This window comes from Austrofundulus limnaeus, unplaced genomic scaffold (genome assembly GCF_001266775.1).
Source record: "Austrofundulus limnaeus strain Quisiro unplaced genomic scaffold, Austrofundulus_limnaeus-1.0 Scaffold471, whole genome shotgun sequence".
Classification (NCBI taxonomy): domain Eukaryota; kingdom Metazoa; phylum Chordata; class Actinopteri; order Cyprinodontiformes; family Rivulidae; genus Austrofundulus; species Austrofundulus limnaeus.
Window position 1 is genome coordinate 318,029 of NW_013952873.1, and position 15,219 is coordinate 333,247.

Sequence of the window (15,219 nt, forward strand, 5' to 3'; positions counted from 1 at the left end):
GGGTCCTCCGCGGGTAGTCTGGGTCCTCCGGAGGACCCGGCCTGTCGTTTTGGACACAGCCTGAGTCTTTTTTTCATCCCTAGCACTTAGCATTGCCCCTGTTTTCATTATTCACACAGGAGGGTATGCGTGTCTCAATTCTTTCTGTGATGTAGGGGGAGGACAAAGTGGTAGGGCTACTTGGCCTGAACATATTTTTCTAGAGACACACTTCAAATGAAGAAGTATCAGCTTTTACAGAAACTTGCAAATCTAAGTAGTTTCTCAGATAAAAAAAACAAGTTTGCAATCACTGATTATCTTTAATAAGCTTTAAAATGGCAAAAAAAAAAAAAGCTTAGTCATCATTAAAATGTTTTACTCTTGCAATTTCTGTTGTATTGTCTACTTTTGTGTATTTTCATGTGTTGCATTTCAGATAATTGCTAATCTTCCATAACAAGTATTAAAACTGGGGTTAACTGGTTAAAAAGGCAAAGTAACATGCTCCTGTAGAAAATGATGATAGTTGATGCTCTGTGCAGATTTTTAATGGGTGTCTGCAGTGGAACCCTCCAACCAGTACCCTTGTGACTTTAAATGAAGAGTCATAGTCGGGTAACTCTAAAAAATGGGATTCGAGCCTATTTGATGCCTCAAGTCTTGTTATACATTTTCTCAGTGACTGACAGAACTTATAGATTATGTTAACAACCTAACTGTAGTTGACAGAAGAGACATTTTAAAATTGTTTAAGAGTTATTTTATACTCCTTTAGCAGAACAAAAGATTGGTTTTAGTAGTTCGCAGAATTTTTAGAGCTTGGATTGGAAGCGAAAGATTACGACCCTGTCCTCCAGATTGACGACAGTGCTGTTTTGTTAAAACCCTGACAAGACAAATCATGAACTTAGACCCACATTTTAAATAACAATCTACCAACTGAGTCAGATGTAGTTCCTGTCAGGGGGAAAAAAAAGTTGTGATGTGGGGCTTTCTTTAAAAGTGATGGTCTATGAAAAAGTTCCTGAAAGAGCCAACCAGTCCAGTTTGACTGTAGAACAAAGGGAAAATAAACTTTGAGGACAAAGTCAAAGTTGCGTCACTTCTTTCAAGAAACATGTCTTGCATTGTGTGCTAGTATTTTGAGGCTTTCGTTTGTGTGGAGACTGCCAGCAGCTCCTCAAAATCTCAGGCAGCTGAACTCCAACATGACCTTTATTGTTGTTTTTTTAAAGCACTGAACAATGCTTGGCTGGCACTCAGTTACACCATCAATAAGTGGGTGTGATGTGTGTACAAGAGGGCTTCCTTTAGTTTGACTTGGATTCTTCATCTGAAGGGGGGAAAGCAGCAACACCGCATCTATTAACATCTATTAAGCTGAGGCGCATCTCTTCTCGGGGCTGTCCAGTGTTTTGGCACAGAAACTGGCGAAGCTTTTCCAGGCAGAACATGCTAAAGTCCACGGTCTGAGGGACCCCTCAGCAGGTGCAGTCCAACAGAGGACCCTTGTGTGTTTTCTCAGGGGAAGAGATGCGTTCAGCATAAAAAACAAGGCAAAGATGAACCAAACACTGGACAGTCGTTAATTAAAACCCGCTCCTTCATTTAAAATTTAAATACATTTAAATGGACAAACTAGAGAAAACTTACCTTCAACTGAGATTTTGAAACTTTCCCGCTTTTGTCTACATCCAGAGCGGTAAACGCGTGCCATATAGTCTTTAAAAGTTCGTCCCGCAGAGCCATAATGCTCGTTAATTATTCGTATATTTCTTTACCCCTTTCCTTGAGCGCGCGACTCTTCCTCTCGTGCGGACTGTGAGCTCAGTGTCTGACGCCGAGGGAGAGTCACGTGACCTGAGGGCTTTGGAGCCTGTTGTTCCTTGGAGAGAAGAGCTGTAGCACCACTCAGCGAGGAAACATATATATAATTTATTTATTTATTTATTTATTTATTTATTTATGTATTTATTTATATGACTGGATTAAAATTTTTAAATAATATTTCTTATTCATGTGATTAGTCTGTGTTTTTTAATTAACTTAGAACTAAGATATGTCAATAACCAGAGTTGTAAAGTAACTAAGCAAGTACAAATACTGTATTTGTTACTGTATATAAGTATAATTTTTGGGTACTTTACTTGAGTAATTATTTTTCAGCCAACTTTTTACTTCTACTTCTTACATTTCCACACAGTTATCTGTACTTTCTACTCTTTACATTTTTTAAAAAGGCAAGAAATTGAAAGTCGTTACTTTTATTTAATTTATGCTTGTTTTCATTCCAGCTTGTTATTGTAAAAAAAATAGACACTATTCATATAAACTGTGCCTCCTAGATAGAGTGAATTTAATTGTGGTTGAATGAGAAATATAAATATATCAAATTCTGATACTCTATTAGTTTTTACACAAACAAATCATGTCACACTCCAGAAGGACATAATCATTAAAATAAATGGACTGTACTGAAGAAGTATTTGTATTTTATGAATTATATTATTGCATTTGGCCCGCAGCCCATCCATCCATTTGGGCAGCCTTGATAGATGTATATAAACTGAAACAGCTAGACTAGTTCATCCTAAATTTAACATAAATTTATTCTTTTAATACAATATAGTCATTTCTGCAGTTTTTGGGGAGGTCACTTCCTAATAAATGTCATTACAGAAAATCTAACTGCTCATTTTAAATCAATACTTTTACTTTTAATACGTAAGTACAAAACACATCAGATACTTTGACTTTTACTCAAGTTGTATTCCTAAAGGAGACTTTTACCTAAGTATTTTTGGTAAGATACTTGTACTTTTATTCAAGTATCACTTTGTGGTATACAACACTGTCTATAACAGGCCTACAAGTTTTGTTGTTTTTTTTTTAGCCCCAAGCTTAATTCCTTTGGGCTAATTTGGCATTTTCCCTGCTACAACCTAATAAATATAAAAACATTGTTGTTGTTCTTATTATTGTAAAAAATATATATAAAATATCTAGTCTCTGTGAATAACGACAACCAGTCTAAAACAGGGACAGCTGTGGCAGAGTGGTTAGGGGAGTGGTCCTGTAACCGGTGAGTTGCCAGTTCAATCCCCCGCTCCATCTGTCTCCGTTCTTGTGTCCTTGGGGAACTTTCAGGAAGGCCCAGTTAGTATAACCACACTAGTCCAGGACCTGTCTTGTATGTGATTTCTCTTTCTCCCTGGGTTTGTGGGGACACTGTCTACTCTGTGGTACAGAGTTCTGATGACTCTAACTTATGTGATGGGAATCAAACCACAAATACTGGTCTGGGTGGGTTTTCAATACACACCAGTTTCCAACTGTCCTCCGTGTTTATCTACAGAGTTGATGTGATCAGTGAAATGTTGGACTTACTGGAATTTAATTTTAACCCAGGTGTCATCACCATAGCTGAACCAATGGCTCAGTGGTGTTCCTGTAAAGGACATCAGAGCTCTCTTTTCCACCTCCTCCATGTACAGGTTTGCAACACTAGGAGCGATTGGGGAGCCCATAGCACACCCATGTTTCTGTCCATATTGTTGCCCCCATATGTGAAGTATAGGCAGTTTCAGGAGTTGGCACGGTTGTTCTGTGGAAACAGTGGTTGTCTATGGCAAGCCCTTTTAGCATAAAATCGGATTCACGACGCTTCCATTCCGGATATCTGAAATTGAATTATGACTAGTCATATTTGTTATTCAAGATATCTCAAATTATATTTTGACTAGTCAAAATACCTATTTGAGATATCTCTAAATACATTTTGACTAGTATAAATGACGTCAGATTTACCATTGAAGTCTATGGAGGCCACAGTGGTTCTGCTGCTGAGTTGTGCCTGTTTTTAATCGTACACTGACCACATCCACCGCCTCATCAAGAGGAACACACGTAAAGAGTGATGTGACATCAAAGGAGACCATGATGACATCCCTCACCTTGTCCACAAAGTCCATGGTGTTCTGTATGTTATGTTCTGAGCTGCCAACTAAAGAACAAAGTATCAACACCAGATATTTGGAAACACTATAACAAAGTTAAGCATGCTAACAATGGGGCTTATTGATAAGCTTGTTTGTAGATTTTTGGTAAACCAGACACCAGGAGTGGCCTCACCTGGGTACAGTCTGTATAGCCTTATCTTGCTTCACATTTTTCTGGTACATCTTGGAACATATTGTACTTAAAGGGACAACGTAGTTAACATGCTTTTCACTACGACAGACAGTTATTTGTCATCAGGTTGTTTGTGGGTTGAGTCACTGAAGGAGGGAGGGGTTCCCTCTATTGAGATGACGTCTTTGCTCCAGGAGTGACTCAGCCAGAAGATGGATAAATATGTGGTTATTTTTAATTCTTTATCCAAAGGTCTGTTTTTGGTCAAGTCTTAAATCTGAATTTGTCTGATTTGTTCTCACCAGTCAGTAAAAATGTTTAACATAAGTATTGTAGCTTTTGAACTAGAGCATATTAAAGATGTTCAAGGTTGTGAAAATTAGGTGTAACCGTCCCTTGGAAACCAACTTTAGCTTCTTTGCTTTTAAAATGTTCATTCTTAACTTTTCCACAGGACCGCACTTTACAATCCCAAAATATCTAGAACTTTGCAAGACCACTCACTCATAAAACAGATCTTTAGAACAGAGCAAGTAAAGAAGATTTATTGAAGAACATATGTACATGGTTTGGGAGAAAAAAAGCCTTTTGTGTTAGACGATGCAAGAAAGAAAAGAAAAGCTTTTTCTAAACAGTAATAGATGATGAGCTTAATGAAAATGATGACAAGACAACAGAACACATGAGCATCCAAAGAACAGGACGATGATTGTAATGCTACAGGAAGGGCTGGCAGCACTGATCAACAGGGAGGAATCAAAGACTGGACCATTCAAACCTCACAATGAGTTAGACCACAGGTTATGGCAATTTAAACAAATACCATGATCCACTTTCCAGGAAAAGTATTAAATGGAAGGAGATGCCAAATAGAGCCAATGACCTCTAGAAGGACCCAGATTAGACTGACCAAACCCTGGTACATACAAAAACATCAATAGCAGCAAATTCCTTGTTTTCTTCTCATAATAACGTAGAAATACCAAACGTTGCCTCCAAAGTGCTCCTTTACAAAAGAGACATTGTCCATTCACAGACCACCTGGTACCCAGCATCAGGCTTATGACAGGCAGTAAGGTGCGCACCGCTAAGTCGAGTACATTCACACTGAAGAGAGCTTCGATGCAGCTCTGAACAGCTGCCAGCAGGCTTCGGCTATGTCGATGGAAGTGCAACGACAATCTGGGAAAGAGCTGGACATCTACGGAAACTTAAGGAATGATTGAGTAGAGAAGGTAAAGCAACTACCTTTGAGAAATGAGCCTGACTGTAAAAATGCTGAACTATGCAACAAGAGTCAATTGAGAGAACATCCAGTTTAGTGTAGGAACAGTCTACATCTTTGGTTGGGAAGACGATCCCAACGTAACGGACAGGGTTCTCCTCTGGGAAGGAATAAAAAGACACCCAAGTCAACGGGTTCGATGAAAAAGGTCCATAAGTCTTTGTGTTTTACTTCACACCGAAGTAAAGTCTCAGTAGATCGTAAGGCTGACCGACCGATTCATCTTCTTTCCAATAAGCCTTGAAGTTCTGGGGTTGGACTGGACTGTGGAGCGGGTCAGGACCCTGTCGGTGGACAGAACCTTCTCTTCAGCTGCTGCTCTGGCCATCTGGGCTTTCTTCAGCTCTCTGAGGACCACAAAACAAGAAAAAAGAATCAAATCTGTTCTCAAAGATACAAGTGTATACACAGTTCATCAGCACAGAAACAAAACACACTTTTGTCAACTTCTGACAAAAATGTTTTGGTTATTTATGCAATAGTTTTTAATCTTTAACCTCTTAGCTGTACTTTTGTTTCTTCTGTTAGTTTTGAAGTGACAAAAAAGTTAATTTAATAAAACTAGGCAATTAAATTTTAAAAAGTCAGTGAAAATATGCTTTTTTAACCTGCATATGAAATTAATTTCGGCAACAAAAATATAATCCAGTCCTACATTTCTGCTGTACTTACTTCTGAAGCAAGGCATTCTTGAATTTCTCTGCATTGAGCTCAACTCTGAGCTGATCTGCGCTCATTCTGGCAGCTGTCAGAAGTACTGGGTGTTTTATAAGGTCTGACGCCGATGGTCGCCTGCTCGGGTCAGGGTGGATCATTAACTGAAAAAGGAAAGATAAAAACGGTCGTCTCTCAAACAAGCTCATTTAGAAAGACGGCTGAGGTGTTTTTAATCCTTACCTTGAGCAAACTGACAAACTCGGAAGAAAGAACTTGAGGGATGGAAGGCAGCTTGCCCCGTCTGATTTCATGCCACTTTTCTCCATTAGTGGGCAGAGGTTCAGCCCCTGAGGCACTGATGACAGTCAAAGCCAAAGCAAAGATGTCTGCCTTCGTTAGGTTACTGTAGTCCTGAAGAGACAACCAAACAAGATTTACCAACCTGAAACGAGTTATACCGACTCTAAAGAGCAAGTCGTTTCTGTAATAACACAAACCTCTTGCAGGACTTCATTAGCCAAATATCTACTGTCACCCTCTTCTACCTGAGGGTTGTTTACTCTCGTCACGTGACCAAGATCACCTGGAGAAACAAAAAAATACCACCCAACTTTAGATACTGGGAATTTTTTTCATAAAAACTATAAACACAAGTGAGCAGGTCAATGAGAGGTACATACCAATTTTGTAGATAACACTAGTTGTTACTTCATCATCATCATCTGATTCATCACAGCTTGCTACAGATTTTCGAGAAATGAATATGTTGCCTAGAAAAAATATGAAAACATCAATTTATGACCAAGACATAGTAAAAACTAATCTAAAACAGTCATTTAAAAAAAGTTTTTAACTTCAGGTTTAAGATTTTGATACATCGTGATTTGCTTTTATTTACAGAAATATAAGATGTTGCTTAAATAAAATGAAACTGCTATATTGTATATTTAACCTAATTATAGATTAATTGGATGGATGGTATAAAAGATGGATGGTTTTAGTTACGTGGTTAAGCTCAGTTAAACACAGGTACACACAAATCCATGAGATGACAGTCGCAGTTTAAACTCAAATATGAACCAACTTATTGCACTGTATTCATTGTAATCAAATATTGATATTTTGATGAAAACTGATATCCTAATCCAATTTAATCACAAGTGTTAAGATTAAATTTTAAATTATTGTATAAAAACTGAAAACACAGGTGAGCCAGTACTGTTATTGTTATTTTTAAAACATAAAAATATAAAATATCAGATAGTAAACATGCTTTTATAAATTCTAATTTTGGCCCCTGGACATTTGTGGTATGCAGGCGTCAGGTAGTGCTAAGACCAATAATGTGTGGTAAACTACAGTTTCCTGCTAATAGTGTTAAGAAGAAATAATTGCTGTATTCCGGCATACGAGCACTCACTGGGTTTAATGTCCATGTGCACCAGCGACATGGAGTGGATGTATTTGAGGCCTCTGGAGACTTGCAGCAGCAGATCTTTCAGGTGCAGCTCAGACAAGAAGGTGAGCTGCCTGTAATTCTCTGTGATGACGTCAGACAGCGTCCCGCCGTTGCAGTACTCGTTTTGAATAAGCATGTGGTCGTCCTCAGCCCAAGCCGAATAGTACCGCACCACGTGGGGGTGTTGGCCAAGCACGGCATGGGCGTAGACCTCCCGCAACGCGTTCTGCCTGTAAACATGCAGAGATAGTTTAAGTATGTTTTATCAACTAAGTAACCTAATTAATACAAAAACTTTATTTAATTCCAAACAAGTGCAAACTACTTACTCATCCACCGATCCTGCCAGGGGTTTTTTCGACCTCTTAATAGCGTACACACAGCCATCGAGCCTTTTCACACACTTGAACACGGCCCCAAACTCTCCGGCGCCGATTTTCTCCAGCTCGAGGAACTCGGAGGCGTAACGAGACATCATGTTGCCGTCCATCATGGTAATCCTCTGAGGATGGTGGGGAGAAATAAGACAAACATTACCCCAACCACTTAACTGGATCAGACTTGTTCTCAGATTGCCTTACAAATCTTATTTAGCACAACAAAGAGGCAAACAAGGTGAGCAGTTTGTCTTTACAAAAACAACTACTGTTGCGCAACATGCTGACCAACAGCATTGTTTATCTTTTATTAGGAAATGACAGTAGTTGCAATCTCGGGATAATAAAGGACGCAGTCACCGTTGTAACTTAGCTGCTACCACGCCAAATGTCAGCTCAATATCTGTCAAATTGACCAAATTAGACATTTTTGCATTTTCTTATTTAAGCTGGCTGTGGTGACTTTCTAAAAGTTAATTAGTTGTAGATGCACTTCCAACGGTTACGTTCTGAGAGCTTTAATTAAAAACAAGGATAGGTAGCATTGATTGCGAAAAGTTAACAAAATTTTTTTTAAAGAATTATGTGTAAGAATATATATAATGGAATTCAACTTCTGCTATGGCTACACAAAAGTGATCGGTAAGCATCCAATATCTGTAAAACAGACCAAGATATGGTCTTTTCCTCTGCCTTCATTCAGCAGGAGTCTTGTTAACAAGCCCATCTGCAAATGTCTCACAGAATATAATAAATGTGCCGTTTCTTTTTTTTACCTTTGATGGTGGGAGTACTTCATCCTCTCCTTCCCCGTCGCTTGCCTCCATGTCTTCTCCGCATGAGCTGAAACACAAGGGGGGAGTGTTGGTTAGCATTCTGAACAGCAGGGGGCAGCACTGAGAGCTTCACAAGCACATGGTTGAGTTCACCAGTAACCATGAGGTATTGATTTCCAGCCGCCCCACCCCCCACAAGGTCAAAATCAACAGCTTTATCATAACTGGCTGCTTTGACAAAGGCTTCGTTTTAAAGATAACAGATGCAGTTGCACAACTACTAGCTGCACAATGCAATGTGTGCCGATCACACCCCCCCCTCTCCAAACAACAGTCACCCATCAAATAAAACACTTGAGCTAGATTAATCTCAAATAGAAGCCACTACAGACTTCATGAAAGGGGTTTCCCACAGACAGACACAGAAACACACGGGCAACATACTCATTCCAGTGGGCTCTCTTCCTGTTGTTTCTCTGTTGTGTTGCAGACTGAATGAGTATGGAGTCGGGGGTGAAGGGGTTGAAGTTGACAAGGGGGATCTGCTGTCTCCTGCAGCTGTCTGTGACCGACTTTCGTGGAGACTCCACATTCTTGAAGAGAGCCACTCTCCTGCTGGAGGAACCTGATCCAGAACCCCTGGCCCTGGACAGCAAACTCTGCAAAAATTAAAACAAAGTTTGTTGTTGTTAAAGAAAAGAGAACAGAATAACCAGGCAGCACAAGTCTGGTTTTAATCACGAGAATAATAAAATAGATTGAAAATATCAGATTATAAATATCTGCACGTAACATAAAAAGGTCCACAAATTAGCTGGTGGGACTACAGTGAAAGCATTATGCAACAGGTACAGTTAGACTGTAAGTGGGTCACTGGGTCATTAACTGACATGCAGTTCAAAATCTGTAAAAACAAAGGGACTGGTTTGGCTTTAAATGCAATACCTGAAAACATGCCATGCGTCAAATCCTTCATTTTAGGTTAAAAACTAAGAAAATTGAGTATAACTTGTTCAGTGTTCTTTCTGCATATAATGAGCAAATATCGTTTAAATTTAAATGGGTCCTTTACTGAAAAATACAACATAACTGTATAATAAAGTGCATTTGAATAAGATGCTCACCTTTGGTGTGTGCGGTGTGTCGAACAGCCGGAGTTTTCTGAAGGTTTTGTGCGGAGGTGTGTCAGGGCAGTCCGGGATCGGAGGACTGGACCCTTCCCCGTCCTCCTCCGGGAGAAAGCTCCGCTCGGGAGACCCTCCGTACAGCCGCGACACCTTCTTCGGCGACGGCGAGCAGTTGGCGAAGATAACGCTGCACGGCGACCGCAGGCGAGACGCCGGGGAGCCGAAGTCGTCCTCCTCCTCTTCGTCCCACAGCTCCACGCCGTCGGACGGAGTCAGGGGGCTGCTGCTCCCTTCCAGCCGCTTGTCCGCGGCGTCGCGTCGAACGGGCATCGGGGAGTCCATCTCCGTGAAACCGGACTCTCCCCCGGTGCTGTTGTTGACATCCTCGATGGGCTCGTCCTCTCCGTCGCTGCAGGTGAACTGCAGCTTCTGGCGGATCGGTCGAGACTTCGGGGAAGTTGTTTCGAGCCGATGGCGACTGTAGCTCGACATTTTCCCAGGCCAAACTCGGTCGGCGGAGAAAAAGGAAAAAAAAAGAAAAAGAAAAAAAAAGACTCGCGGGTGAAACCCGCTTTTCGTAGAACTAAGTCAAATAATTACCTTTAAGCTAAGGTATCCGAAAATGTTTAGTCCGACTTCACACACACACACAAAAAAAGAAAACTTGTTTGAAACTGAAAAGCTGGGAAATGGCGAACTACCGTCGTATTCACCGTAGGAGCGACGTCCTAAAAAGTAGCAAAATACAAAAAAAAATTAAAAACCTTCGTCCATCCAGTCGCACACCGCTCCCACCCTCTACGTCGTCTTCGGGGCACGTCGACACACAAACGCGTCTTTCTCCCAAGAAAAAAAACTTTAGCAATGTTTACAAAAACTTTGAATGAGTCAAGTAATGGGTCCTTCCCATCACGCGCATGGCAGAGAACTTCCCGCGACCGTTGATCACGTGTTCCGCTGCAGCCAATCAGGGCGCGCCTGTGGATTTTGAAAGATGGGCGTTTCAGAGTGGCTTCTGAAGAATTACGTCAGCGATTCCAACGCGACAATATGGCGCGAATGCGCGGTGTGTGTGAACTTTTGTAGTCCCGTCAGCGAGAAAACAATGCGTCCATTCATGTGGCGGCACGATCAAAAGATAAAGCTGTAAAAGTCACCTAATTTACACCACTTTGTCACTTTGTCGTACATTCCAAACTGCAGTGTGTCTTGCAACAAAAAGCAGTTTAGATTTATTAACATCCCACAAAATATATTAAAAAACAGACCTTTTAAACTAATTTTATGTTGCTACAAGTTTCAAAATGATCTCATGATGTAAACAATGAATCATGTAGGATGGGCAGTGTGGTGGAAAATATTTACAAACTGAAATAACTTGCTTTTTTTAAAAAAAAAAAAAAAAGTTTCCAATCAGGTGTTTTGTCAGTTTACAGGTGCTCTTCAGAAAGTACCAAGCTACTACACACAGGTTTTCCCCACAGTGTGCCCTCTTCCTATTGTTTGTTGTGTTGCAGACTGAATATGGTTTTGTCACACAAAGGTGTATTTCACTATATAGATCTACGGTTTGTCTTTTATTTGTTTATGTTTTATACATTTAAATTAAAATTTATTCAAGTGAGATTAGTCAGGTTTTACTTTTATGTATCTCAGACCCTCTTACCTCAACTTTAGCACACTGGTACTGAGTCAAAAATATTCAAATATTTTCTTTATTTATTTTTTTTAATTAGAAATAGCATTTACTGTACACTGCACTGTGCATTTTAACAATAAAAAGCATTTATGCCTCTTTTAATGAGGGACAAAATATGTTATAACACCAGTTATTAAAAACAATCATATAAAAAGCTAACTTAAGTGGTGGAAACAAACAGGAAGACTCGTGATTTCTTCCAAATAGTCCATTTTAAATGGTCTTTATTTTGAATGGTTGTCCATAATAAGTCCATCAATCATCCAGGCCCGGTGACTCTCCTTGTTGTATTCTTGATGCTATTCTAATGGCTTCCTCCAGTGAAGGCTGATCGCTTAGCTACAGGAAGGAGAAAAACAGAATATTAAAAAAACATGAATTGGCACTGATGACCATTGTTAAATTATCATCACACTTTCCATTTAATTAATTTACCAACCACCTTCTTAAAGAAGAATCTAAGCTCTGACTGATGAAATTATAAACTGCTGTGTATCATGGATTACTGTCACATAAGGACTAAAAATTTCTTGTTCCCATCAACATAAGAAAAAGAGCACAAACTATTTAAAGACAGGTTTTAAAGAAAAAACAGGGTGGAAATCAGAATTTAATCTAATCACAACCTCACCCTTCAGAGATTTCAGGCCAAAACAAACAAGAATTTAAATTCAATGTAGCAAAATACGAATTCATTAGTGAACAAATAAACATGTTTTAATGCAGCTTTTGATGCTCACAACTTGTGTTTCCAGTACTCAAAAAGTGGCCTGATTTTATCCACAGACTGAAAACGCCAACATGCAAAAAAAAACCCCATCAATGCCAAAACTAGTATTGTAGAATAAGCAGGTGGGTTTCACAGAATGGGATTTAACATTTTGACAACGTTAACTTTAAGTTTTGCCGGGTTCCCACCAAACGTGCTTTGAGCAGCAAAAGTGCTCCCAACGCCTCAAGTTGGACGCACTGAAATGAGTTCGGTGTGAACGCAGCAGCAGACTAGAGGCCCGTCTGAAGAGGGAGGAGCGTCTTGGTTTTTTCTGGTCTGTCTCTAATGACGGGTGAAATAAAGATAAAATAAATAAAATGGCTTTGCTTTATTTACTAAAGAGCAAGTGAATGTTGCTCACAGCAGATAATTAATTCACCAGATAATTTAGAGGCGGTTTGTTCGGTTAGTTTCGCCACTCCAGGAGCTGCGAGCTGAGACTTTTTTTTCCCCCGAGCTCAGCGAGCTGCTGTCTCATCACATCGGTGCTGATATCTCCAGCCAGAACAACAACTGCAGACGGTTGATTTCAGCTAAAGAGCTCCTGTCCGTCTGTGTCGGGTTCAGGAAACCATCACGTGGAAAAAAGTTTCTCTCTGATTGGTTGCTGCTGCGCGTCGAGCAGCCAAAAGTTCAATTTGTTGAACTCGAGCAGCCTTGGACGCACCGCATGCACGGAAAATGCTGCCGCATCCTACTGTAGGAAAAATATGCGTTGTTCAAAATGGTATGTCCGAATAAACAGGAATACACTGGATTTCTTCTTAAAACTTTATTCTCACTGTTCTGACTCCAATCAGGTTCACAGTACTCAGCACACAGGCCTCAAGACCTTGGGCTGAATCAAAACATACAAGAGCTCTGCTCTGAGCAGACACTCTGCAAAACACTGACAGCTCCTTACTGCTATAATAATGAATTGAGTTTATAATGTTCATCTCTTCCTGGTTACACCCATGGAGGTGTTACCTGTTACATCAGACATCAGAACGTCACTCATTCTTGTTTAGGCTAAAGAAAGAACACATCATAAGACACACACCAACTCTTTGTCTGCTTTAACCTTACAGGATGAAATGATCAGAAAGTATAAAATACAATACTGCATCTAACATTCAATTAATCAGTTACAAAATTTCTTTCACTACCACTACCTTGCGTGCTGCGCCAAACTGGCAAAACGCACCGCAACATGCCGCCGCGCTGCTCCTAGATGCGCATCTACCATAGACTTTGCATGTAAACTGGCTGCTTTGGCTGATCAAAACGCGTTTGGTGGGAACCCGGCTTTAGATCACTGACTGAATGCGTCAGCAGCAGCACACAAACACCTCCTGACATCATCCCCTGCAGGAAACTCCTAAGAATTGAAGCAAATAGCTCAGCAGGGTGGGACCTGAGGAAGGTTTACTTATTGGACCAAATAACTTCAGTACTCTCTCTTGACTGAGACCACAGTCAGTTTCCTTTTAAATGCAAGGACTTTACACAAAAATTTAAAGGATTATGACTTTGTGCGATAACCTTACTCCCTTTTTAGTGCAAATAATCCCTGCAGAGTGATAATTGGTGCTTCTTGTTCTAAATGCACAATTTAGTAATGGGATCTTATAGGTTTGGAAGATTGATAATATAAACTAAACAAAAGCAACAAGCACGGTTTATATTTCAAGACAAAAATCAAAATAGCTCTTTAGTGGATTATAACTAATCGATGTACCTATTCCTTTCAAACACGATATTTCAGATATATCAACAACTATTCCATATATCCATTCATCTTTATTATAAAGAGAAATTCAAAGAATAAAGCCACCCGTCTTTTTAATAAACTCGTGTGGTGTTGGTCCACGAACCTGGACAGCAATGTGAGTCCCATTAGAGGTAGCCAGTAACGTGACAGAATGAAGATCTTCTGGCTCTTGACTGTAATTTGCTTCCTCCACAGTTTGAAACGAGGTCATGTCAGGTGTCATGATGGCTACCTGAGGGTGACAGAAATATGCTTTACTGGTTCATGAAGTCATATATGTTCCATACAATGTGTGGAAGAACCTTCAGCATAGCATATTGAAGACAGCAGTGGACGTCAATGAAATTTAAAATGAAACTATCAGACTTTTTTGAAGACGCTTACCATCAAAACAAGTGATCTTTATCATAACTGTTTTTAAGGTGATGTTTTTTAATAAGTAGTTAAAAAAATTCTAGCTAAGAAAATCATAGATAAATAAATAGCTAAAGGCATATCACACACTGCATTTCATGATGACAAGAAACAACAGTGTAGATGTTCAGATCAAACTTGCAAAAACAATGAGGCCAATCTCATGGAATACTGTGAGATTTTGCTAGCTTTGATAGTTCTCAGAGTAAGAGTTGAGAATAACTTTCAGCTACTAACATATCAAACTTTAGCTCATTTGTAAGTCTGATAAAGCTTCAGCCAATTTTGAATAACATTTTTCTTAAATATGAATACATTTAGAAAAAAAAGAAAAAAAAAGAAAAATAAAGAATTCCTTTCATGAGGACCATGAAAAATTAAAACCATCGCAACAATCTGTGAGAACAAAAGTTTAGAATTAGCTTTTAATTTGAGACAAGGCTGTCTAGGGCAAAGAGATGTCTGAACAGTGACACCCAGTGGTCATCAGTGGTATTGTACTTTACCATGCATCAGTTTGATTTTTGACAGAGAATGCCAAAGTATTATTTTTTGCAGTCTGTGGAAAAACATCCAGACATTTAATGTATATCATATATATAGCAAGTAAGTAAGTAAAACTTTATTTATATGTTGCAGCTTGAAGACATCAGTCGACGAATGGAGTAGTTTTTATCCAAACATTTATTTTCTTTTAGCTCCACACAGAATATAAACTGGCTCCACACAGAATATAAACTGGCTCCACACACTCACGGTGCTTCTGCTGCGGTCAGAGTCCGGGTGT

General features: G+C 39.6%; 3 protein-coding genes across 3 annotated transcripts in view; all 3 read right to left on the reverse strand.

Moving 5' to 3' along the window:
* The window catches only part of swap70b (switching B cell complex subunit SWAP70b), a gene marked incomplete at its 3' end in the record, with an annotated part of 48,686 nt that extends 46,872 nt beyond the window's left edge, over positions 1-1,814 (reverse strand). Inside the window, 1 exon segment of the mRNA XM_014025377.1 lies at positions 1,636-1,814. Within this exon segment, the coding sequence (XP_013880831.1) occupies positions 1,636-1,731 (96 nt within the window). The 5' untranslated portion in view covers positions 1,732-1,814.
* Positions 1,815-4,637: 2,823 nt separating this feature from the next.
* wee1 (WEE1 G2 checkpoint kinase) lies at positions 4,638-10,828 on the reverse strand. Its single transcript, XM_014025370.1, has 10 exons — positions 9,792-10,828; positions 9,112-9,326; positions 8,668-8,734; positions 7,844-8,016; positions 7,476-7,744; positions 6,736-6,825; positions 6,553-6,638; positions 6,296-6,466; positions 6,071-6,216; positions 4,638-5,745 (listed from the first exon to the last, which is right to left on the reverse strand). Exons 1-10 carry the CDS (start codon positions 10,284-10,286, stop codon positions 5,589-5,591), a joined length of 1,869 nt encoding a protein of 622 aa, XP_013880824.1. The 5' UTR covers positions 10,287-10,828; the 3' UTR covers positions 4,638-5,588.
* Positions 10,829-11,683: 855 nt separating this feature from the next.
* znf143b (zinc finger protein 143b) overlaps positions 11,684-15,219 on the reverse strand; it is a 13,687-nt gene continuing 10,151 nt past the window's right edge. Inside the window, exons 14-15 of the mRNA XM_014025372.1 lie at positions 14,122-14,250; positions 11,684-11,832 (exon numbers count right to left, since the gene is read on the reverse strand). Coding sequence (XP_013880826.1) covers positions 11,749-11,832; positions 14,122-14,250 — 213 coding nt within the window. The 3' untranslated portion in view covers positions 11,684-11,748. The remainder of the gene's footprint in view (positions 11,833-14,121; positions 14,251-15,219) is intronic.